Source organism: Passer domesticus, chromosome 12 (assembly GCF_036417665.1).
Source record: "Passer domesticus isolate bPasDom1 chromosome 12, bPasDom1.hap1, whole genome shotgun sequence".
NCBI classification, from domain to species: Eukaryota; Metazoa; Chordata; class Aves; order Passeriformes; family Passeridae; genus Passer; species Passer domesticus.
Window position 1 is genome coordinate 18,245,914 of NC_087485.1, and position 25,160 is coordinate 18,271,073.

The 25,160-nt window shown below is 41.0% G+C and overlaps 1 protein-coding gene and 1 long non-coding RNA gene across 4 annotated transcripts in view; one reads left to right on the forward strand and one right to left on the reverse strand.

Moving 5' to 3' along the window:
• Nucleotides 1-25,160, reverse strand: part of PEPD (peptidase D) — a 142,993-nt gene that overhangs the window by 78,222 nt on the left and 39,611 nt on the right. For all 3 annotated transcript variants that reach the window (XM_064386917.1, XM_064386916.1, XM_064386915.1), the window contains 2 exons: nucleotides 21,518-21,593; nucleotides 20,089-20,135 (listed from right to left, as the gene is read on the reverse strand). In XM_064386917.1, coding sequence (XP_064242987.1) covers nucleotides 20,089-20,135; nucleotides 21,518-21,593 — 123 coding nt within the window. The remainder of the gene's footprint in view (nucleotides 1-20,088; nucleotides 20,136-21,517; nucleotides 21,594-25,160) is intronic.
• Nucleotides 12,244-16,648, forward strand: LOC135279644 (uncharacterized). The gene is made up of 3 exons (XR_010346865.1): nucleotides 12,244-12,539; nucleotides 14,583-14,719; nucleotides 16,148-16,648. It is a non-coding gene; the product is annotated as an uncharacterized LOC135279644 (long non-coding RNA).

The window sequence follows — 25,160 nt, forward strand, 5'->3', positions numbered from 1 at the left end:
AAAAAAAATTTCTTTGTGCTACTAAGTTTATAATACATTTTATCATGTTTCTCTTGAGTGAGTTTTCTACAGAAACTTGCCAAACTCATTTACAAATACTCCCAGCTTTTGGGAGATAATAAAAAAGTTTCACCTCTTTACTCCAGCTGCTTCCAATACCTGCAGCAATTACCCCACTGAGGTGAACTGCAGTTTAGAGACTACCCAGACTCATGTTCCTATTCCCACCACTTACCAGCAGTTTAATTTTGTACTTCTTATATTCACTAACCCATGTTGAGAATCTTTAAAAGCAAGTGTACCACTCCTTTAATTAGTAATTTCCTGAGTTGTATTCTGCTTTTACTTTACCTCTTAATGACTAACAATAACAAAACCCCACCTCATAACAAAAGCAATCTGAATAGCTCAACAGAAAACTGGGATTTGAGTCTCGTACTCCAAAGGAGCACAGCTGTGGAAGCACCTGAGCAGGAAGGAGCCTGGGGTGGTTTTGGGGGCACACTTGAACGTTGCACAGAGGAACAGGAGATCCAGCTGAGGATGGTCACTTGCTGTTACAGGTACTGTAGGGAGGTTTGGAGTTTCTCTGTCTTCACAGAGATGAAATAATGAAAAGAATAACATGAAGTGGTCAAACAGACTTGTTTGGCATCTCCCAGCAGAGCTCAGCATGGAAACACATTTTGAAGTTCTGGTCCAAGACTTGGCCCTTGGACATGCTGATCTTTGTCCCAGCTGGCTGACTTGGCACTGTCTCAGCTGGCAGCTTTCTCAACTTTAGCTATTAAATGAGCATTTATTAAAATTCTGGTTTTCTGCTCTGTTCTCATATGAGAACTTCAGTGCAAGGCAAGTTCATCTAGCCCCACTAATGAATTATGTGCATTAACAGGATTAAAAATCCAGGTATTTTTCACACCTCAGGATGCACAGGCTATACACTGGCACACTGGCACTTAGTGATGGTTTTTTACATTCATAACATCACTAAGGTTGGAAAAGCCATCCAAGACACTGAGTCCAACCTGTCAATTCCCACCTTGTCCCCATCCCAGAGCCCTGAGTGCCACCTCCAGCCCTTCCTGGGACACCTGCAGGGATGGGCACTGCCAAGCTCCCTGGCAGCCCCTACCAAGGCCTGAGCAGCCTTTCCATGGGGAAATTCCTGCTGGAGCCCACCCTGAGCCTCCCCATGTGCTGCTTGAGGCCGTTTCCTCTTGTTGTGTCTACCCTGTGCTTTGATGTCCCCACACCCACACAACAGAATTCTTTAGCCTTGGACAAAATTGTACATTCAGGCCAATTCATAATTAATTTCCTAAAGACTCTCATATGCAACAAATATATTCCTTGAATAGGGAATACCACTGGACTCCACAGAAAATTAATCTGATACTGTCTCCTAGCTGAAAAAAGATAAAGTATACAATATTCTAAGAACTATTTGTTTTTATTCAGAATATAAATAATTGTATAAACCATTTTAAGGCTTCTGAGTTTGCTATCTACAACTCTCAAACTATTACCTCACTATAAATCTTCTTTGAAGAAAAAGGAAGAATAAACCAACAGGAAAGAGAAGAAAAAACAAATTACCAAGCTGATGAAATCCTAGTGGCTTCTCAAGCTCTTATAAATAAAATGCTATCCTTTTGCCTCCTATTTTCCACTCTTCTTTCCTAAAAACCCTGATAACATGAGGAATCTGTTTTCATTTTTACAACTTTTTGATTTACTCTATGTTGGATTTTTGCAGGAACAGTGAGGTCATGTCAAATTTTTTGTTGGTTAAAAATTATACCTATATTTACTTTTACTTGCTTTTAAGTTTAGTAGCCTTATAAGCATTCATCTTCCCTAATCCCTTTGGACTTCTGCACCTTTCAACCAAGTCTCCTCACTCCTGCACTCCAACTCAGAGCAGCACTTACTTTCTCTAATTACATTGAAAATCAAGACATTTGAATGGGACTATAAATACTAATTTTGATATTGCCTAGACTCCTGTGACAAGAGATCAGAAGTACACACCAAATACACACTCAGTCCTTGTGTGCTGAGGCAAACAATACCCTGCAATATGCAATGCCCACCTGTAGTTACTGACACTGGAGCCTGGGATGGGCTGCTGGGTACTTCTCATTTCAGTGGTCCTCACCCCTGTGCTGAGGGATCCACCCAGTGTCCCAGGCTGTACAGGACACACAGACCTCTTCTGCTGTGGACTGCAGACATGTGAGGCAAGCCCTGGGTAGGAGTGCAGCAGTGGAATGGCCACAGTCACTGTGTTCTCCTCCTCACCTCTGCAGATGCTTCAGAGTTTCACAGCCCTCTGCCAGCTTTGCTTGTAGATCAAGGAGGATTAAAGGGGAATAATGGGTCTTACCAAGAAAACACTGGACAACTTCCTGTGTCTTCCCTTCCCAAAACTGTGACTGTAGGAGGAGGAATGCAAGAATGTTCAGAAGCTAATAACCCCACAGGGCACTGCTACTCAAACAGTCTTTTGAGAGAGATGTGTTTTATAGCAGTAACAACTCCTGAAGCTGCTAAAGCATATACGATGCTGTGTATCATCAGGAGTTATTTAAAGCAATTTTAAATATTGCAGGGAAAGATATGCATGGGTGTGTGCACACTTACATCCTCTAAAATCTGAAATATGTACAAATAACTTTTTAAGCATACAGAGTATCTCACTAGAGGACTGAGTTTCATTAATTCACCCATGCAGCTGGTTTCATGATACCACACCTCTCAGACACACCCTAATCTAATAACTTTGTCAATGAAAAAAATGCATTTTGGAGGCTAACTAGTGCTTTTTTAAAGACAACAGTATTCCTTTTGGTGTCTTTCCACCTAACTGGTATAAATCCTCATTAACAAAGGCTTTGACGAGCTCCTGTATCTGCAGGAAACCCTCCTGAAGCTCTCAGCACATTGAACAGAGCTCCACGCCAAGCACGCAGATCTTAAAAACACTTCTGACAACCTCATTTCTTTCAGAATTTGACTTCAAAACCCACAGGTTTTCAGGTCTTAAGAGGCTTTAAGTTCTCCCTGCAATAAGATATTGTCACTCCTTGATGGTTTTAGGGTCACAAAATATTCTATGGGAACAAGCAAAAGATCAGGCCGATAACAAGCAAAACTCTGATCTCCAGTACTTCTAATTTCTATCCTAATCTCAATTTTTTAAACAGGAAGGAAGGAAGGAAGGAAGGAAGGAAGGAAGGAAGGAAGGAAGGAAGGAAGGAAGGAAGGAAGGAAGGAAGGAAGGAAGGAAGGAAGGAAGGAAGGAAGGAAGGAAGGAAGGAAGGAAGGAAGGAAGGAAGGAAGGAAGGAAGGAAGGAAGGAAGGAAGGAAGGAAGGAAGGAAGGAAGGAAGGAAGGAAGGAAGGAAGGAAGGAAGGAAGGAAGGAAGGAAGGAAGGAAGGAAGGAAGGAAGGAAGGAAGGAAGGAAGGAAGGAAGGAAGGAAGGAAGGAAGGAAGGAAGGAAGGAAGGAAGGAAGGAAGGAAGGAAGGAAGGAAGGAAGGAAGGAAGGAAGGAAGGAAGGAAGGAAGGAAGGAAGGAAGGAAGGAAGGAAGGAAGGAAGGAAGGAAGGAAGGAAGGAAGGAAGGAACTTGCAATTTCAAAGAAATAAGATATGAAAACAGATGTGCTGAAAATGAAGTTGGAAGTTTAAACTGATGTCCAATCCCACCTGAAGTCAGGAAAGTAGGGAAGCTGTATTTTCAGCCATGATTCTTCAGTGCCACATGAGTATGGGAGCCATGCCAGAGCTCTGCTCTCTGCTTCACAGTCCCTGTCAGCTGTTGGGAACACAATCACAGCTGGCCCAGAATTTCCATGTCACCTTTTCTCTACATCCCATTCAGAAAAAAACAGCATGCAGCATTGCACATAGAAAAGGCCATACTTTGAATTTTGAGCAACGTACATTCAGTCCAGTGTGCAGTATGATTTTACATGTATTTATAGAAGAATATCTCACAAGACAACAGTTTGAAGCACTTGTTCAGTGAAATGTCATTCCTGGCAACTGCACCATTCTTCGAAGAGCCACATCAGACCATTTTTTCACAGCAGGGGGTAGCATAAAAGTCTCAAGGCCAATGTGTTTTTCTGAGTCTTTTGTGTAAGATAAAGTCTGCATCAGAAAATAGTAATACAGCTTTCCCCAATTCTTAACAGGTTTCTTCTTTTCTATTATTCTTAAAAGATGTTCCTCAGCAGAGGCTGAAAGCTTATTCAGTTGCTCACACTCAGACCAGTATTACCATGTCGGGTTTATAAGTATATCTCAGACAGGCACACTTCCAGGGAGTTTAACAGATACTTTGTTTGCAAAATACAAGTCAGCAAGACTAGTGGCTTTAAAAAAAGTATTCTTGTTAGCAAAATGCTCTGTGAGCATTACTTTTATCAAAACCATGTGCCAACACACTGCACAAATAAATTGAAACCTCATAAAATTGTCAAAATTGTATCCCTTAGGAGCAACAAAGCACTTTCTGAATTGTAAAGTATTTCTTATTTTGTTTCTACTATGTAAAGTCTAAAAGGCTACATGATTTGATTTATATTTTGGGGATCCAGTACATCTATTAGCTATGTAAAACACAGCACACCAAATATTTCACAGTTTATGCTCTGAGTTTCAATTATTCCTGACACTGAAATAATGAATTGGTGCTGGCAAGAAAGTATTGGGGGGGAGCAAAAACTAAAACCCAAACAAAAAAACCCAACCAACAACACTGCCCAGAGGGTGCTGGCACTGCCCAGGCTCCCCAGGAAAGGGCACAGCCCTGAGGCTGCCAGAGCTCCAGGAGGGCTTGGACAGCACTGCCAGGCACAGGATGGGATTGTTGGGGGGTCTGTGCAGGGACAGGAGTTGGACTGGATGGTCCCTGTGTGTCCCTTCCAGCTCAGCCTGTTCTGTGAATAAAAAAGAATTGTCTGCTGAGTACTGCCAGCCTAAATCATTCCAGAGCAAAGCAGGAGCCAGACTGGGGAAACATTAAGAACTAAGAGACCAAGAAAAGATTTAGCTACATAGAGAAATAGTAGCTTTCTAACACTGGGGTGGAGAAACATTTTAATTCATGCCTATACTACCATTAACATTGAAATTAATATTCCTAAGAAACTAAGAAAAACTATTTCATTATGAATAAAAATAATCAATCGATTTGAAATATGAGGAGGCAATAAAGCTAGATAGATTGCTGCTATGAATGAAAACCCTACCTCAGTTCACGAGTTACCAGTTTTGGGAACAAAGATCATATCTGCAAGTCAGTAGCCATTTTTTAAAAAGCCACACACAAATCCTTGATTAAGTCCCTCTAGAAGTCTGTCCCATGCAGTAAAAACCCCTGACACTATCTGCATGCCAACACAGGAACACTGACAGCAATCTGCACACAACAGGAGTCACACCAATACATTTGAACAATTCTTTCAATTTTTCAGATGATGAAAACACGAGTTTTCTTGTGTTTCTCTTCTAATCCTAGATAAATTGTTCTGAGTAGTGGAAACAATTGCTCCAATACACATATTAACACTTTAAGATCAGCTTTGTTACATATGTTGAAGTTTTACTCAAGTACCACAAAAACCCTCCTGTGCATGTGAACAGCAAACCCCCAGGTCCCCAAACAATAGCTCTGCCCCCCTGCCATTAAAATGACAAACTACATGCCCAGCTGCAGCACACCCAAACTCCATAACAGATGAGATTTAAAACTGAGCAATGCACCAAGGCAGCTATTAGTCTTTCAACTCAAGTGTCGACTTCAAACAAATTAATGGCTGAGCAATCTCAGCCAAATGGTGCCTTGACAATTACAAACTGCAATTCTAAATTCAAATTCCAGTGCAAGATTACTGAGTAAGTTTTCTGAACTGTAGTAATTTGCTTGAGTAAAAGAAATACTGCTGAACGTGGCTCTGCAAGTTACCACATTCACTTCAGCATCCCATTCTGTAAAGAAACACACATACTGGAGATGAAAGAAGAAGAGATCAGAGCAGGAATTTGATATACAAGACTGGAAGTTACAACAAACATGCAACCCTTGTCAAATTCCTCCAACTACACTCATCTACACATAATCTACAGCTAAGATGAAACTGAATATTCTCCAAGAACCAGCATGATGTGAACTGTATCTCAGCTTGAAACTACAAAGGAATTGGCCAGTAGTTGAGATTTTTGCACACTATCATCCATTTTCAGCACACACTCTTGGAATTAGGGAAGACAAGCAAGCAGAGAGTAGCAACTAATTGTATGGCCCTTTCCTTTTCCTTAGAGATTTTTTTTTCTCTTCAAAGCTTTATAGATTGATTGCAAAGCTATGCTGTAAATCAAAAGGAAGCCACTACTCATTACCTAGTTAGAATTTTCTGAGCTCTTTACTGTGAAGCTATTTCTCTGCTGTTTGATCCAAAGGCCACTGGCAATGTCTATGAGTGCACTACCTGCCATGGCAGCTGAGACTCATTTTTTCCCAGATCCATTTTCAACAGCTTGATGAATTTACACCTGCTTCCAGTTCTAAAGAGAACCACCAATGCATACGATTCATGGATCCAAAATACTTGTTCAGAGTGAACAAAAAAAGAAAAAAAGAAGTAGTCTAAGAGTGAGTCAGAGTCAAAGAAGGTGCATGGTCTACCAGTGTACACCAACATGCCCAGTTGTGATTACCTACAATCCACCTGACAAATAAGGGAAATAATGCCTTTTTCTTCTTCTTCAAGAAAGAGAACATTTAAAAGTACTGTTGCCACTGTAAAAGTTATCTGTCAGCAAGAAAAAATACATTGAAGGACACAAGCATCCTGCTCACCCCTATCAGCCTCCAACTTTCTTTCTGATATATGAAAGATGGCAGAGAAAGTTTTATTTTCTGAGGTTTTTTATCACTGAAATACACCAAGTCTCTTCTTTCTACTGCCACTGGAGGACACTACTCAAACAAGGCACTTCCATTTTCCAGTCCTTCAGCCATGCTCTTTCCAGATACAAGCAAATACTTTAAGCCATATTTTCATCACTGCCAGCTTTGAGAAGCCCTCTGACTCTTATTTTAGTAGAGTGAACACAGCTCCAAATGGCAGCAACCCAGCCTTGGCTGCCCCAGCCCTACCAACTACAGGGGGCACCTGAAGGGAGATGGGTACACCTTGGCACCTGTGCTGAGAGCAAAGAGAATGCCAGCAGAGTGAGCCCAGGTGGGAGCACTTCAGGAAGTGAATGGCACCTGGCAATGATCTGGCATTTACCTGGGGTGACAATGGTGACATCTATGATTGCCATGATTTGTAGCTGGAAGCCAGGAGCCCTACACCCCATTCAGGTGTTGAGGATTAAGGCAAAGCCACCAGCAGACAGTCAAGATGAAGGTGGTGCAAAGTGCTGGCTGGCAGGGGGGACCCCAAGTTTGAGCTGGTCCCACTGGCACCCCACAGTGCCACAGCTCACCCCCTGAGCACAGGCAGTGAGCTGGCCCAGCACAAACCTGTGACACGCAGCCTTTGTCTTGCACAGTCTCAAGTGAGACCCTTGAGCTGTCTCTTCCTATACTGTTGGAACCCTGGATGCTGAGAATTTTAAACTTTCTGTGCTGAAAGGCACAGATCCACAAGAGAATACTACATTCAACCTGAGGCCATAGAGAAAGCTTCCAAAATTAATTGATAGCACTAAAATTACAAGTGTATAGTTTAAATAAGAGTGTGTATCACAAAGTAGAAAACTCAGAGTTTAAAGTTTTAAAATATAGCAATATATGTGGGGCAAGATAGAGGTTTTAAGGCAGTAGCTAGTTGCTCTTCCTCACCCTCTTCTTCATAAGTTTAGGTAGTGTTTTATAATTAGACAGAAAAGTCCGCATTGCGAGACACAAAAGATTGGTTATTAAGTTAAAAATGAAAATAATTTAAGTGTCATTTCTTAATTAGATAGTTTAACTTTAAAATACTTTGTAGAGAAAGATAGTTAAACATTTTGTAACTTGTTAGTAGAATGCTGTAGAACTCATTACTTATAAAACTCTAATATAAATAAAAAATAATAAACATTTAAGTTTGAACACAAAATATAATCTCAAGCACTTTCAATCCCAACCTTAACAAAAACAAAACAAAGAAAGCCAAGAACTAACACTATTCATGCTTGATTTTTCCAAGCTGTCTTCAGAGCATCAAAGCAGTGGCAAAGGGCATAACCCTGCCCCTCCTCTGCCACTGAGCAGGAGGAAAAAGTGAAGCAAGGTTAAATGTATAGACTGGACCCTGAAGGAATGAATACACCTGACAAACAACAAAGTAATTTAGCTAAAAATAACCCAGAAGGATCATGCTCACAGATGCAGGTACAGCCTGCAGAGCAGCAGTGCATTCTGTGTAGATCAAGGGGGTAACATGCAGGAGGTCACAGAGCTCCACGTGAGATCTGGCAAAGTCACCTGGGATACAAAATAGAGCTCATAAAAGGAGAGCAGGACATTTCCTCATATTCTGGAAGAAATTGTTCAATGCTTGTCACAATAATCTGAAATAACATTCTGAACTGCTGAAAGGCCTCACAAAAACTTAAAATTACTTATGCATGCTAAGCAAAACTGAACTGAAATGTAACTTCTAGGAAAGAAAAAACTTGTTAAATTTCACTAGAAGTTCTATATAACTAAAAGATACCATTCGTGTCTACCCACACAAATGAAATCTGCAGCCTTAGAAAGGAAACAGCTTATGGATTTTTACTTGCAAGGTCCTCTCTTCATGTCTCAAAACCAGAAGTTCTTCATTTAATGTTGTCTGAGACTATTTTGAGAATCATCAATATTTTATATTTAGAAAACAATGTGATAAACACAAATCACTAACTGAGAGAAAAAAGTACAAGTGAAGGTGACTCATCCTGTCCCAGGGTTGGTATATTTGGGACCCATTTGTCTTTATGTCTCACTGCAGTATTACAGTGAGTGAATGACTAAAACTTCAGCTACAAGGCTGCACATTTCCTCTCAGCATCTCACAACTAGTGTCACTGTGCAAAAGTCTTTAACACATGATGCAAGTTCTATCCATTTTATCAAAGTTTCATCACAGTTAATGAGCAAATTGTGTCCAGCACCAAAGAACACACATGAGAAAATAGGGAAGGGGCAGGAAATCTGCTGGGTTTGGATCTGTTAGGTAATAGAAAGATATTATTTTAATTTCTGCTAGGAATAATAGACATGCTTTGATTTGGAAAGTACTACATTGTGGCAGCAGCTCTTTGGCCACAGAGAGCAGGCACAGACTTTCCCAGAAAAATCCTGAGAAGATGTGTAGAAGCTGTAAGAAACTTAGAGGAAAAGAATTCAAACAATTATTATCTCTCTTCCTGTAACCATTGTTTACAGATACAGTTCTCTAGAGTGTATTATTGATAACCACCAATAGTGTGTGAGGTTTTCACTTAACACCAGTCAAGTCTCAAGTCCACCATTGTTTCTATAGGAACTGTAAATTTCTAATAATAAAGCGTCTTTCATACCTTCTAGATCATAGAGTCAACGCTAATTATTACCCAGCCAGAAGGCTACTACCACATTACACAAACACCAGAATGAGAAATGCACAGCCAATTGCAGCTCCTCTGAAGGATGTGGCTTTCCCTGAAGGCAGGAGCAGCTCCGCAGAGCTGCGGCTGAGGAGGAACGTGCTGCCCCCGAGCACCAAACGTGTCCTGGGCTGCTGGGAGAATCACATCCAGCCCTGTTCCTAAGCAACCCCACACTCCCTCCACACTCTGCCCCTGCTGCCACTGCCAGACAGGAGGTTTTCATCATCAATTCACTCTGCATCCAAGGTGCAGCAGCCCCATCAGGAGAGGCTCGGGCACAGCCTGCGTTAAGCAGCATCAGGCAGCTCCAGCCCCGGTTCTGTCTTCACCAAGGCAGGCAGACTGTGACTTAAAAGACAGCATTTTTTGTCACCATGACATTTTAATGAAAATCCTTTGCTAGGATTTTTCTCCTATTCTAGCCGAGAAGCCTCAGAAAATAAATGTAAACAATAACTGTGTGATGGCTGTGGAATGTGGTCTGGAAGTTGTTCACCAACAGGTGCATCTGGGATTGGTGCATGGAGTTCTTTCTACTTAATAACCAATTGCATGGTCCAGCTGTGTCAGACTCTCTCAGAATCATGGCCTTTTCCTTTCCTTTCCTTTCCTTTCCTTTCCTTTCCTTTCCTTTCCTTTCCTTTCCTTTCCTTTCCTTTCCTTTCCTCTGATGGATCATTTCTCTCTATTCTTTTTCATATAGTTTTAGTATAGTATTTTAATATAATATAATAAATCAGCCTTCTGAAACATGGAGTCAAGATTCTCATCTCCTCCCTCGTCCTGGGACCCTCGAACACAATGACAACTTTTACCTTTCAGTTGTTTATAAAGAAAAGCCTTTTAAAAAATCCTGGCTCAAACATGCAAATATAAGCTAAAAATTTTTATTCTTGCCAGCAGGAATGAAAACATTCTGTTAGAGGTACTGAGGGTTAAACTTTTTTTTGACATTTATAATATTCAGCGCTGGAAAAAAATCTCAGCGAAGAGTAATTGCTCCCACAGGGACCAATCCATGGGTCACAGTTTTTTGCACTTGATGGCAACAGAGCCGTGACTGAGATTTTCTGTAAGACCCAGATTTAAGCTTGCAGCATAATCACAATGTTTGCCCTAGCTCCAGAAGCTGAGCTAAAGCACCACTTCTACAGTATAATTATTCTACATATGTTCCAAAAACCCATGGGGAAATTTTATTATTCAGAAGAATAAATAGGGTAAAAATAAATGGTTTTTAATTTTAGCCAATTTTTAAACTCCTTATGAATTTTCATTTTTCTTATGCAAGTTTAAGTCCATGGGAGAAAGGATTTGCCTTGAAGAAATAATTAAACTTTCATCTTCAGTTACGCTTCTTAGCAAATACACAGCCACCCACATAGCACACAACACGTAAGTGCTGTTCAGTGACAGAGTGCCAACATAATCACTAATGCCTCATAATCTTCCTTTCAGTTTCAAATTGAATATTTGAAGTTTGAACTTGTGTTCAACAACCCAGAGCAAGCAGAAATGCAGTAAGGGCTTAGGTTAAAAGGGCATTGGTGTCCCAGCATAGAGCTTAATTTGGCCTCAATAGATTTTTGAATACTTGAGCTATTCTGAGAGGAAAAGGCAGTAATTTGTCATTTGGGATATGCAAACCTACTACCTTAATGATAATAAAAGATTATAGCACTCAATTTATGATGCCAAGGTCTGGACCAAATTTATTGAGGTGCAGAAATCAGAATTTTTAAGGGAAGGGAAGCTGAGGAAGCAGGTTCAGGAAGACCCAGATACATTTTGCAACTAAGTCTACCATAAGACATTCTCTAGTTCCTGGAAACATTTCAACATTCCTTTTGTTATGCAGGGACCAAACAAATGACCACACAGCTGCACTGTAGGCAGCAAAAGGAGAGTCAAGAATGTCTCCATCATTTCTTGAATGCAAGAGGGTAGTGCAAAAACAGGGGATGAGGAAATGGCAGAGATATTTAATGCTTAATACTTCTTTGCTTCAGTCTTCAATGGCAGGACAAGTTGTCCTCAGGATACCCGTCTCCTAGAGCTGGAAGTTGGTGATGGGGAGAAGAATGAAGCCCCCATCATCCAGAAGGAAGTGGTTAGTGACCTGCCCTGCCAGTCAGACACTCACAAGTCCATGGCCCTGATGGCATCCACTCCAGAGTATCAAAAGAACTGGCCAAACCACTCTTCCTCCTCTACCAGCAGCCCTGGTTAACTGGAGAACTTCCAGGTGATTAGAAACTAGCAAATGTAACACCCACCTACAAGAAGGGTTGGAAGGCTGACCTGGGGAACTCCAGGCCTGCCAGTCTGACCCCAGTTCTGGGCACAGTTATGGAGCATTTCATCCTGAGTGCCATCACACGGCACATGCAGGACAGCCAGGGGATCAAGCCCAGCCACCATGGATGGATAAAAGGCAGATCCTGCTTGATCACCTGATCTTCTTCTATGACTAAGTGACCACTTAGCACATGAGGGAAGGCTGTGGATGTGTCTATCTAGACTTCAGTAAAGCATTTGACACTGTCTCCCACACCATTCTGTGGAGAAACTGTGGCTTACATGGGTGGACTCTGATGGGTACAAAAGTGGCTGACAGCCTTGCCCAGAGAGTTATGGTGAATGAAGTTAAATCCAGCTGGGGCCAGCTACTAGTGGTGTTCCCCAGGGCTCTGTTTTGGGGCTGGTCCTGGTTAACATCTTTATTGATGATCTGGAGGTGGGGATTGAGAGCACCCTGAGTGAATTTGCAGGTGCCCAGTTGGGTGGGAATGTGGATCTGCTAGAGGACGGGAAGGCTCTGCAGTGAGACTTGGACAGACGCGATCAACGGGCCGAGGACAAAGGCGTGAGGTTCCACAAGGCCAAGTGCCACATCCTGCAGGTCACTAGCCACGTCAGTGTGAGCCAAAGTGTGCCCAAGGGACAAGAGGCCAAGGGCACCTGGCCTGTATCAGCAGCAGTGTGAGCAGCAGGACCAGGGCAGTGCCTGGCCCTGTGCTGGGCACTGCTGAGGCCACACTCGAGTGCTGTGCCCGGCACTGGGCCCCTCGTGAAAAAGGACATTGAGGGGCTGAGGGTGTCCAGAGAAGGGCAGCAAGGCTCACAAAGGGTCTAGAAAACATGCCCCATGAGGAGCAGCTGAGGGAGCTGGGTTTGTTCAGTCTGGACAAGAGAAGGTTCAGACCTCACTCTTTCCAACTACCTGGCAGGAGGGTGCAGGGAGCTGGGGCTGATCCCTTCTGCCGTGCTTACAGTGAGAGGACAAGAGCAAACAGCCTCAAGCTGAGACAGGGAGACTCAGACTAGGCAGCATAAAAATATTTTTCAGTTTGTGTGGTGGAATAGTTTGCTCAGGAAGAAGGTGGAGTCACCTGGATTTGACACTGGGTTAGTGGTGAGAGGTTCACAGTGGTGGTGCAGGGTTGGTGGCTGGGCTTCATCTTTAAGGCCTCTTCCAGCCTTGATTCTATGATGGCATATCATCCTGTAATGACAACCCTGGTCTTGCATTTTTCAATACTGCACACACGCAAAAAATTACCACCTGCCAAAATAGCACACAATTCTGCATAATTCATCCCCTACACAGATGATGCAACAACAGAAAACCAAGCAAAAAATCAAACAACAAAGCCAATACAATAGACATTAGAAATGCTGCTTAATAAGCTGTAAGGTGTCACTTGCACACTATGATGATGAGGATACACTGAGAACAATTTTGAAAAATAATTTATGCAGCAGCCATACCAGTAGCAAGGGAAAAAAAAACTGCTCTTATTATTTTCATGTGTGTAAAATAGGTTTAATTTTCAGGTCAGTGTGTGATATCATGAAATTAATGGACAGTCTTTTCCTTCAAGTTGAGCTTCTGGTCTCTGACCATGATCACAAGCAATTCTGCTTATCAAAAGATGGCCAAAAACCACAAAGTTCTCATCTCTCTGCTTCATCAGTAATTAGTAAAAATTATTGAGGTAAAGCTTACAATGGAGATAAAGCCTCGCATACAGCAGAATCTTTACTTTTGACTTGTCTGAACAAGCATGAACAAAATCCACATCAAATAATAATTTCAGCCTGCTGTCTTTTACAATGAGTTCCATTTCACATATCTCCAATCTCAGCTTGTCATTAGCAATGTTAATTAGCTCACTATCTCAATACCACACTAGATTCAGTAAAAACTGAATCATTGCTAATTTGAGAAGAAAGCTTGTTCTTCCTTTAACACAGTAATAGTTGCTGCAGTGACTAACAGTCACTGTAGAAAACATCCACAGAAATTAATAATGTTTGCAATTTTCAATGTTACAAAATTAAAATAAAAATGCTACTATTTTTTAATTTCCAAAAAGATAATCAAAGGATAATTATGAATTATCACATTTACTATATTACTAACCCTGTGAGGACAGTGACAGCATTCAAAGTTGGGTTATCTCTTGCTATGCCATGAGCCATGCATGCACACATGTGCTCTACATCCTGCCATAGCATTCTTTCTGAAGGCAACCATTTTCCAATATCAGCAAGATGATTGTTTATTGGCATCTCTGTAATGACAGAGGGGCTTATTTTAAATCTCTCACATGGTCCAAGTTCACAGGTTTTTTGTAGAAGGTAAACCCCAAATATGTGGAATTTCAATCACAAGTCACAAGAGTGGCCTGTGCAATTAAGCAGTACTCTTGCACCAGGAGGTGACTGAAAGACAGAACACCTGAGCTTCCCCCAGGACCTCCTGCAAAGGGAAAATGCTGAGAGGTTACTGGGAATACACTGAAACTGCCCTGCTCCCTCCCAGCAGCTAATGGAGTCCATCACCAACCACCACGAACATGCTGACCAGCAGCTCAGGTAAAATGGGTCTCTGAGGCTGCAGTGCCCCACAAGTGTCTAACTCCCACATTTCTCCTCTCAGCTGGGCAGAAGTGGGAGAGCAGAGCAAATGGAAGTGGCCATATGTTTGCCAGGGCTGGGACAGCTGAAACTTCTGCAGTGGATTTACATCTCCTAAAGCACAGGAGGTGCTGGGACAGGAGGTCTCCATGCTCACAGGTAATTCTCTGCCCCATTTCTGCATTTGCAACTGTGCCTCTGTATGTCACAGAAGAGAAACAATGCTCAGGGATTCTCCAAAGCAATTTTTAAATTTAGATTTATTTAAAGACTATTTACAACCTTACTTCAGCTGGATTAGGAAATGAGTGGAGACAGCTTAATTTAAAACATCAAAGGACCAGCTGTGTGTAGTGCAGGTGGGCAGGAGGGTGGAAGTGTCTCTCTGAATCCAGTTGCTCTTCCAGGCAAACACATTATATCTGACTTCCCTCTGGGCACTGAACACATGAGATTCAGCAGCTCTCTCAAACGAAGCAATTAGCAGGCACCAGCACTTGCTGTCAGAGCTGTCAGCACTAAGCTGCCTGCTTGGCCCTGGACACTGCAGGTCATTTCCTATCACCATTTTTAGGAAGCCCTGGATGACCCCTGCTGCCCCTAAGATGGGCACAGGCACAAAAAAACTGGCTCAGCTACTCTTTCCCTGCCAGCCCCAGTGCATCCATGCTGAACAGAAGCTCCTGGGCTGCTGCATGGTGAGGATTTCTTGCTAAAACCAGGGACTGTGGCTGATCCACTTCTTCCTTCAACCCTTGTGCAAAAGTAGATACACAGACAAATAATATCAGGTACAGGAGCACCTTATACCAAACCACGATCCAGACAGCAGGCAGACTCCTGTCCTACCACACAGGCCTGCAGAAGCAAAGGAATAATTACTGGATTGCACTGGGGTCTTTAAAATGCAGGAAAAGGTCACCTTCTGCCTCTCTCTCTGTTTCTCATGTATTTTAAAGTTTAAAAACTAACCTTTTGATAGCAGCACCCTACCCTGAAAAACACATCACCTCTAATTGCAAGGCAGTTTGGGAAATAAGGCAGTCAAGCCATTTCCAAGCTACACAACACTAAGTGTTAAAAAAAAAAAGAAAAAAAAAGAAGGAAAAGAAAAAGACAAAAGATGTATCAGTAACTGAGCAGACTGACACGCTGCTTGAGAGTGAGTAATGGAGTGCTGGTCTCTTGTTTAATAAACATACACAAATAGCAGTGAGGGTCATGACACAATTCAACACTGTTCCCACACCAAAAACCAACTCTGAAAGATTCACCTGTGTACTTCTGTCAGCTGCAGTGGGCATTCTTATTTACTATCTATGCACACTTATGTGAAGGACTTAGGAAGGTTATAATTGAGCTGAAAATATATCCAGCCTCATGAAAAAAACCCAAGTATTTTTGAAGATCATTTGCTGCAGAAGTCAGTGACTTTTTCAAAAACATTCAAAGAGCAAAATCATCAGGAAATGGTAAGTGGCAAATACTGATTAGCTAAAATCATCAGCATTTCACACAGAGGAAAATAAAATTATTCTGGCTATTTTCTCTTTTTTTAGTGAAATAACATGTGTGTTTTATTTTCAGTTTGTTCCACTGGAGCAGAGGAGAGAGAGAAAAATGAAAGATGAGAGTCATAATCTGTGAGAGTGCTCCCAGACTTCCCCAGACAGTGAAATTTAACACTAACAGATACAACAACAACTCATCTCAGAGCCCAGGCTCTGCTCTGGAATCAGGGACAGCACTGAAAATAGGGATAAAGAATTTTTATCAGCTTCAGCTGGTAAGAGAGACAAGGTGTAAAAATAGTCTGTAAGCATTGTAAACCAACAAGGAAAAACCTCTGTAGCTGCTTTCTTGCCATTTTGTTCTTCAAATTATTGCCATTAGAGCAGAGTGGAGTTTAAGTTTAGTATTAACTGCTACAAAATCCCCACAATTACTTCCTCTTGCAATGAAGAATTTTTTCCTACTATCCCATCTAGCCCTGCCCTCTGTCAGTTTGAAGCCATCCCCCCTTGTCTTGTCAATCCAGGCCCTTGTAAGTAGTGTCTGTCCATCTTTCTGGCAGCTCCCTTGAGCTACTGGAAGGTCACAATTAGGTCACAAAAGAAGCTTCTCCTGTGCAGGTGAACAATCCCAGCTGTGCCAGCCTTTCCTCCCAGCAGAGCTGCTCCATCCTCTGCTCCTCCTGGAGCCTCCTCTGGGCTCTCTGAGCAGCTCCAGGTCCCTCCTGTGCTGCCCGGGCTGGGGCAGCTCTGCAGCTGGGCCCTCACTGAGGGGCAGAATCCCCTCCCCTGCTGCCCACACTGTCTGCCCTGTGCACTAGCCACTGTCCCCTGTGCACTGTACAAGCCTACACTGGCCAATGCTCCTCTGTTTTAGGAGGCTCCACTTGCAGGATCAGGCCCCAGGTTTTGGGCACTGCAATCACAGTTATCTGCATGGTAACCCCCAGGTGCTGCCGTGTTCAGCAGCCACAGAGGTTTCAGAGACAGTCACACAATCCAGGGGGGCGTGGGACAAGGGAATGGCTGGGTAGGGCTGGTTTAGTGCTGCCTGGCGTCCTCAAGGCAGTGACAAATAAATACATCATCATCTAATGAACCCAGCACTGTGCACACACTCCTATCACAGTGACACCAAAAGGGTTAATTACTTCTAACGTGCCTGTGAGGCTTTTAGCAAAGAAACAAGGCATGCAAAAGCTGCTTTCAGCAAGGACAGTTGCAAGAAAATAAGACATCTGTCTCAAGAATGCCATGACAGAAAAAACAAAGGACTGAACCTCTGGGAACATGGGGTGGGATTTATGGGAATGTGTAAATTTTAACAGGCATGTAGTAGTATATAAGAAACACTTACAGAACCATGAGTCCACCTTAGCTTAAGATCTCCAGCATGAACCTCAGGCCTGAATAAATGATGCCCTCTTTAATACAGCCTTAGTGTTGGAGAGTCTTTTTCTGATATTTTGGACATTGGACTTTCAGTGCTATTAAGAAGAGGATAAACCCCAACAAAAATGGGCAATGCACACAACAGCTGATAAATTCTGTGTCCAGAACTCGTGATGCAGGAGTCACTCACCTGTTGCTACAGCATACACTTTCACATCATTCCCCAATCAAACTGACATTCCATGTAACCACCCAATTCTAAATAAATTGTTCCCTTTAATAAAAAGGGAGCAAATGAGGCAATGAACAGAAGATTCCACACTTAATTTGATAATACACAGATGAAATCTTGAAATTGATAAACACTAATCTAGAGAAGTTATCTCCAGGCCTTCAGAGCACTCTGAAACAGATAACTGTAGGTCCTAATTAGTACTTCCAGTTTATTTATATATATACACAAAACATCTTTGTCTATATACTCACACTCAAACAATTTTGCTGGAGTCACAGATTTTATTCACACACTTCTCAAGCTGAAGACTTTTTTTTAGCATTTTGCTACATTTTGAACAATATATTCACTACAGAGCAGTTTCATAATTAAAAGCCTTTAATTAAAGAAGATTAATTAAACATGAGATAAGCACAAATACTAAACAAACTGCTCCAGAGAAAACCCAGAATCTGACCTACCAAAATGACTTTATATGCAATTACACATGCTGTGAATTACTGTTTGTAGATAATTGCCTTGGCTGTCTCCTTAAAGTCAACCAACCACATATTAAAGTTAAATAATATCAAACCAGAAAAGAAGTCAGGGCTGATTTGAGTTGCAGTTAAATGCATTTATTTTCTACATATCTCAGCATTAACACATTACTGGTTCGAAATCATTTACCAGTGCTTAACCAAATGGACAAAGAAAAGGCAACACTTAAGTCCTACATCCAGTAACAGACAATTTTAATTGCTTTTGGGATCTCTGCCATTATTCTTCCTAGCAGACAGAAGAATAGCAGACAATTTAAATTTTTAGGGCCCTTTTCCCCTAAAGGAACAGGTACAGGGATGAATTCCCCAGTAAAAGAAACTGAAATTCTAATTATAGTCTCCAAGGCAGACACAGTGGAGCAGTCTGCCAAGACCTCTTTCATTAGCTAAACAACTTCAAACTCTTTCAAGAAGTGTAATCCATCAAGATTTATGGAAGAATAGAAGGCAATTTTAAATAGGTGTAGTAGCTGCTTAAGTTATTTCTTTTTTTCAGTTGAAAGACACAAATAATCTTTTCAAATAGTTGATGTGTGTGTGGAAGGAGTTAGCCAGGGAAGAATGAAAGTCCTGGAGAAAAAAGGTAATATACCTTGTAGACTTACAAAAGAGTTTTTATATATGTAGTTTTGGTATGACATTTAAATCAAACTGGCATTTAAAAGTACCTAAGAAGAAATTCTGCTCTAGGGAAATTTTTGATTGCTAATGATTTCCAGAGTCAAAATTTCACTATTAGCATGTATAGCATGGTCAGTGAGTAAAATGAACACAAACACAAAAGTTCAAAAATAAAGACAGAATGTAAACAATTTATTTTTTTCCCATTACCTTGTGGTATATATAAATGCAGTTTGAGGCACTGACAAATTATAGGCATGAGCCTATAGAGTCTTCAGAAATTTAAACTGCTTAAATGGAACATTAGTATCTTCTAAGGGCTTTATTTGTCTTTCGAGCTACCTTGAAATCCTGATGACAAATGCTGTGGTCTCTTTATAGTCCCTTCCCTGACTGCTTCTCTAGCCTGCTTACAAGCCTTTGAAAAATTACTGCCAAGAAACAACAGTAACTGACATATGACTGCTATTTTCTATTTCTTCATTATACAAATACTTTGAAAATTGAAAATATCATATACAAGCTAAAAATAAATGGACTTGATGATCAAAACTATGCTTTATATGATAAATGCTGGTGATCTAATGTAAATATTGATCCAAGACAGGAGGCAATGTTTTCCTTAGATCTAGACACATCATTAGTGTATCACTCAGGACCAGCAAACCCCTCATGGATTCCTGTACAGAACATTCTTTTCAACATAAGAGATATCTGCTGCTTTCTTATTGACTTCTCAGCAGCTGTAGAACACCCATCACATGTGCAATCTGAGCTCCTTGTGCAGACCAAATACAGGTACTGCTGTCTTGCAATTGCAGCCAAAATGTAACTGCACACAGCCCTTCATAAGACTCTTAACCACCCACTCATGCAGCCTTCTAAGCACAACCAGACTAAAGACAATGTTTAACCATAAACACAGCTTTATTGGATGGCTTCAAACAATGAAAACAGTTATTTCATCAAGCTTCTGTAAATTACTGTAATTCCAGGAAGAAAGATATGCTACACTTAACCAAAAAATAATGACCCCTCATCAAATGCATGTTTGAAACAGATGAAGTACCACCTCAAAATAATAAAACAGAACTTACAGTGGCCTTCAAACACCAATGAACTCTCAATCTCAGCTGAATCCATGCTACTGCATTGTCTCAGCTATTGCTTTTCCCCCTGCTACAGAGATATTATCTTTTTTATTATAATTAGTGTAAGAACTCTTACCTCTCCATCTCGTATTCTTTCATTCCTACTTTTACAGCCTTCATTACCTGTAAGATACATATTAGCATGGGACCATCATAGCAGGAGGAAATCTCATATTTATAAATTTATGACTATCTCCAGAGAAACCTATATTACAAAAATATCATCTGTACTTCATTTAAATTTACATCAGTACACGCATTTTAAAACTACACTGGAATCAAACACTTAAATCTTTAAAAATGCCTGCAGTCTCCAGCAATAATTGCCAAACTGCCATGTCCTAATGAAGTGCAGCTCATCAAAATACCAATGTTCAGTTGTGAAAACTGTGGTGAACATGGCAGCAAGTCCTTTTGTTCTGCTTAGGCAAAACAGAGTTATGAACTGGATTATCCTACATGGGAGAGTCTTTTATACTTTGAAATCTGAATCAACAGAAAACTACTAGAGTTAACACCAGTTTACAAATCATAAATCTGATCCTTGTTCTCAGATTTACTAAGAAAGTTTTATTACTTTGTTTCTGTATTATAGAAGTTCTAGGCAGCTGCTCTACAGAAAAAAATACTCTCAGATGTGATAAGATTATTCAAGGATGACAAAAAAACAAGGAATGTGAATGTAAAATTACTATCCTTTGAGTTTTCAGTTTTATAATATTCATTTTAGCACATTCTTACCCTTCATAGTTTAGATATCTGAGGAGCAGGAGACAAGACAACAGCTGAGTCAGTAACCCCACCAGCTCAGCTAGTTTTACCTCAGCTCCCCCTGCTCATCACCACTCCCAGAACTCATGGGCAGAGCTGCATCACTCTGTGGAGTACAGGACTGACACCCAAGCTGGTTTTGTCATGACCACCAGCAGAGCTGCAGCTCCCCTGGTGCAGTGCCAGCTCCAACCTGAGTAGCTTTGCTGAGAGCCTGGACTTGTCACTGCCACACTGGTATGGCAACAGAACAGCAGGGCTCAGCCCTGCCCCAGGGACTCCCCCAGCTCTCAGGAGCACCCTGAGGAATCCTTTCCCTGTCCTACACTGTGCATGGAACACTTCCCCAGTCCATCAGGATCTGGGCATGGTTACCTGCTAGTTAAGCTTTTCAGAGCTGCACATGGACCTGAATAATCCTGATCTTTTATTTCTCTGTCATGATACAGGTATTTGTGCACACAGAACAGACAGACTGCAAGCAGGTCACCTTCTGCTGAGGTGAGCTCTTACCCAAGCCCACACTTCATCTCTCACACATCACAAATGCACCAGTGAGTTCAAGGACAATGCAAGGTACATTACTGGGATGTAATAGGAGGGATATTATCCTCTTATTTCTATCCAGCCTTTCCATTATTTTATTACTAAGCAATTCTGGGTTGCTGGGGACATTTTCTGAGTACCACTGCTACACTAAGAGCAAAAATTATTAACAGTAAAGGATCCATTACCTCTTTATGAGCTTCACTGGAGATTTTATTGGTGTAGCGCAGAACTTCCAGCTCCATGTCTGTCTTAATGACACGACTTAAAGAGAAGAACAACAGACAGCATGTTAGACTGCAACTTCCCAGCTAAAGAATGCAAAATGAAAAAACCCTGAAAATAATATGCATCACCTATAATAAGATTAGATCAAGTACACCTCAAGAGCAAACAGCTATTACAGTATTCATAACAGCAAAGTATTGCTGGCATTGATTCAACATTAGCAAAACAATCTTAAAAAGGCAAGTCACAAGAATTTCAAATATCAGCCTGCCCTGTTTAATACTTATAAACAAGTGGTTCAACCAACATTTTTTCAACTCTTCTACAACACATTAGGAACAAAACCAATGCAATTCTGCATTTGTCATTACTCTAACACTACTTCAAATGGAATATTTGTACAAGCATGCTCAATTTCCTTTTAAACACAATTTGAAACTATTTTACATATTTAAATTCCCAGAGCTCCAGAATTTCAACTCCCACCTATCTGCAATACCTCAAAAGCTGGGCAAGGGGTAGTGTGAAAAAATGCTATTTTTTTGGTATTCAAAAACCCAAACCATGAATTCAGGAACCACAGCAGCAGTAATTACAGCCATTATGTCCATTCTTTCACATGCTTCTGAAGGAAGATAAAAAAACCATAAAGCCCCAAACAAACCAATACCCAATTCATGTATATGAGCCTTGATACTCTTTCTGAACTCAAGTCAAAAATGCACCATTTAACTCTTCTCTACGTGTATTTCTATCATGTACTTCAAAGAAAAGCAGCTATTGAGTGTGACACGCACAGTAAAGCAGACACAGTTCCATAACCTCTATTAAACACCACACAGTCCTTCCACTGTTACAAACTGAATTCCTGGTATTTGTCATGCCCATCTCAAAGGCAGCTGTGAAGTACACACTTACTGCTTACAAAGTACAGAACTACATCCATTGAACTGCATGAAAATATTTCAATCATGTTTTTGAGCCACACTCCAGGGTTTGCAGCAGTTGCAAAGAACCGTAACTGTTATACTTTGAAACTGCCACCAAGACCCCTCTTTTTATTGTAACATGCTCCTCCTCACACTGCTGTTGAAAACTATTTACTGTATTTCTGCTCTGTAGTTTGTTTTAATGAGTCTAGAAACAGGTTTCTCAGCCATCAGTGCTTCTGATGTGAGATTACAGCATTTTCCACAGATGCATTTCTACAGCACAGCCACTCCCTTCAAACACAACTCCTCTGGCAAGAGTAAAGGTACCTTTGTAAAATCCTGATATTGATCAGAATGCTTTTACAAACAGAAATACTCGTAGAGGGGAGTGGATTGACTTTCTTAGTCAAATGGAAGGTGACACAAAATAATCACTATGCAGTTGAGAATGAGAAGTACAAGGTTTTAAAATGCACACCCAGGTGAAAAAATTACACTGAGATGGTAAAATCTGCTGACTGTGAGTGAGGAAACAAGCTTCCACTCCTGTCTTTCAGCCAAGATATAAAAAAGAGTGGCTCAAATATATTTCTATTAGAATGAGGCAGCAAAGGCGTATAGATTTTTAAATTTTTTTTTAATCCTATTTCTTGGAAGACTACATGTGCTAGCAGGGTAATTTAATACTTGTTTGATGTGCCTTTATATTACCTTCAGTATACAGTACATATCCATGATCTGCAATTGCCCGAAAAATAGGTTGTTTCATAATTCAGTTGTCTAATCTCTTTGTTGCAATCTGCTAGTAATAAAAGTTAGTAACTGCTCCAGAGCAAGTGCAAACAGTGTTAGAAACCATTTCCCTTGGCTTGGGCATAAGGCTTCAGGACCAAGGTATTTGTATTAGGTCACAACTTCGCAGGTATCTGTTGGAATATAGAATTTCATGCTCAGCCTCAGACTATTTATGCAGTGCAGCTCCTTCATTTACACAAGGTCAGGCACTGAAATACTTCACAGAAAATATTTAGTCATTCTGAGACCAACAAAAACTACCCAAGGAGTGAAGGAGAGAAGGAAGGAGAAGGGAGGATTGTGCAGGGAACAGGATCAGCTCCACCCTACACCAGACCCTGGCTCCTGGGTTACAGTGGTGCTGTGGATGGAGCTCCCACATCATGTCTGGCTGCTAGAAAAGCCTGTGTTTCACCACCTTCTCACTGTTTTGACAGCGAAAAAAGCAGCACCCTCCCAAGCCAAGCTTACAGCAGTGGTTGGCACTTCATGGCAATCTTGTGATGAGTGTCTGCAGTTCTCATGATGCTTTCCCCACATCCAAAATAGCTATAGGAAGAAAATCCCACCTTTTTTCATGAATGCGAACTTCAACATTCTATTAAAAACAGCTCTTAGACCAGTTACAGCCTCGGCATGAATGCATTAACATTTTAATGGGAACAAATAATTTCCAGGCTCCAGCTAATGCAAATTGCCACAATGTACAGATTCCACTCCTCAGATTAGCAGGGGGGCCACTCAGTGCAATCTGAAATCCAAGCACAAGTCTCTGAGTGACCTAAAACTTTCACTTTTCCCCCCCGCCTTCATTTTACCAGTGTAAAAACATGTCTTCTTCCTCATTCTCCTTTTACACACATTTTCTACTTTTATTTTCACTTAGCCATATGAGCAGCTGGTCTCTTCACCCATGTCAGTCATCCAACAGGACAGAGAAACTCTAATATAAACAAGAATAATTTCAATCCTGAAAGTGCATTTGGGCATTTTAAATGTCTGGATGCCAAATTACATGCATGACCTAATCAAGTGGTGAAGAGCATATAGAATTTGAGGCAATTGTGAGGCTGAAACTCACATAACTATATTTTCCTAAACAAGGTCTCTCCTCAAAGATACATAAATTGGCTCTCTATGTGCATCCTGCAGCTCTGATAATGCTGCCAGAATTATTTGTTTCCAGTTATCAGATGAGTGTTTTATCAGCTGGCTTGTTTTGCTGCTTTTTATTACATGTGTGCAACCTTAATGTCTCCCTTCTGTGACATACATGGAAAACACCCGGGAACGTCCACTCCTCCTTTTCCTTCTGGAAATATTAGATTTACAGACCACCTAATATGTAAGGATGATGCCCATGTGGGCAGATTTCACAGGCCTGCTTTATTTTTACCCTTTCTCACCTCTGCTGTTACCTTTCCACATTTTATTTACAGAAATTTCTCTATCACAGCTGATATATTTGCATAAAAACTTGCTAACTGAATTAGCATCAAAGCCAGCAAATGCAGCAATGCACATATGCAAAGGAGAGGCATCACAGTACAATTCTGAAAGACAGGTGCATGGACACCAAAGACAGGAGTTCAAAAAGTGTTAAGAGGTTTACAGCATAGATAGAAAAACCTTTGAAAAGCAAAAAAAAAAAAAATCCAAATGCACAGTTTTAAGATATTAACATACAGATCAGTTTTCATAAAGAAGTAATTATAGCTTTCCACCAAAATAATGCAAAAAAGCAGAACATATGAAACCTTCCACATACAACTATCAAACTCCATTTTCACTGAGTTTACAGAAAAATACAGTACATACAGGCACAAAGATGCAAATTACCAATTGTTTTCTTCTACCAACAACACGATTATGATAG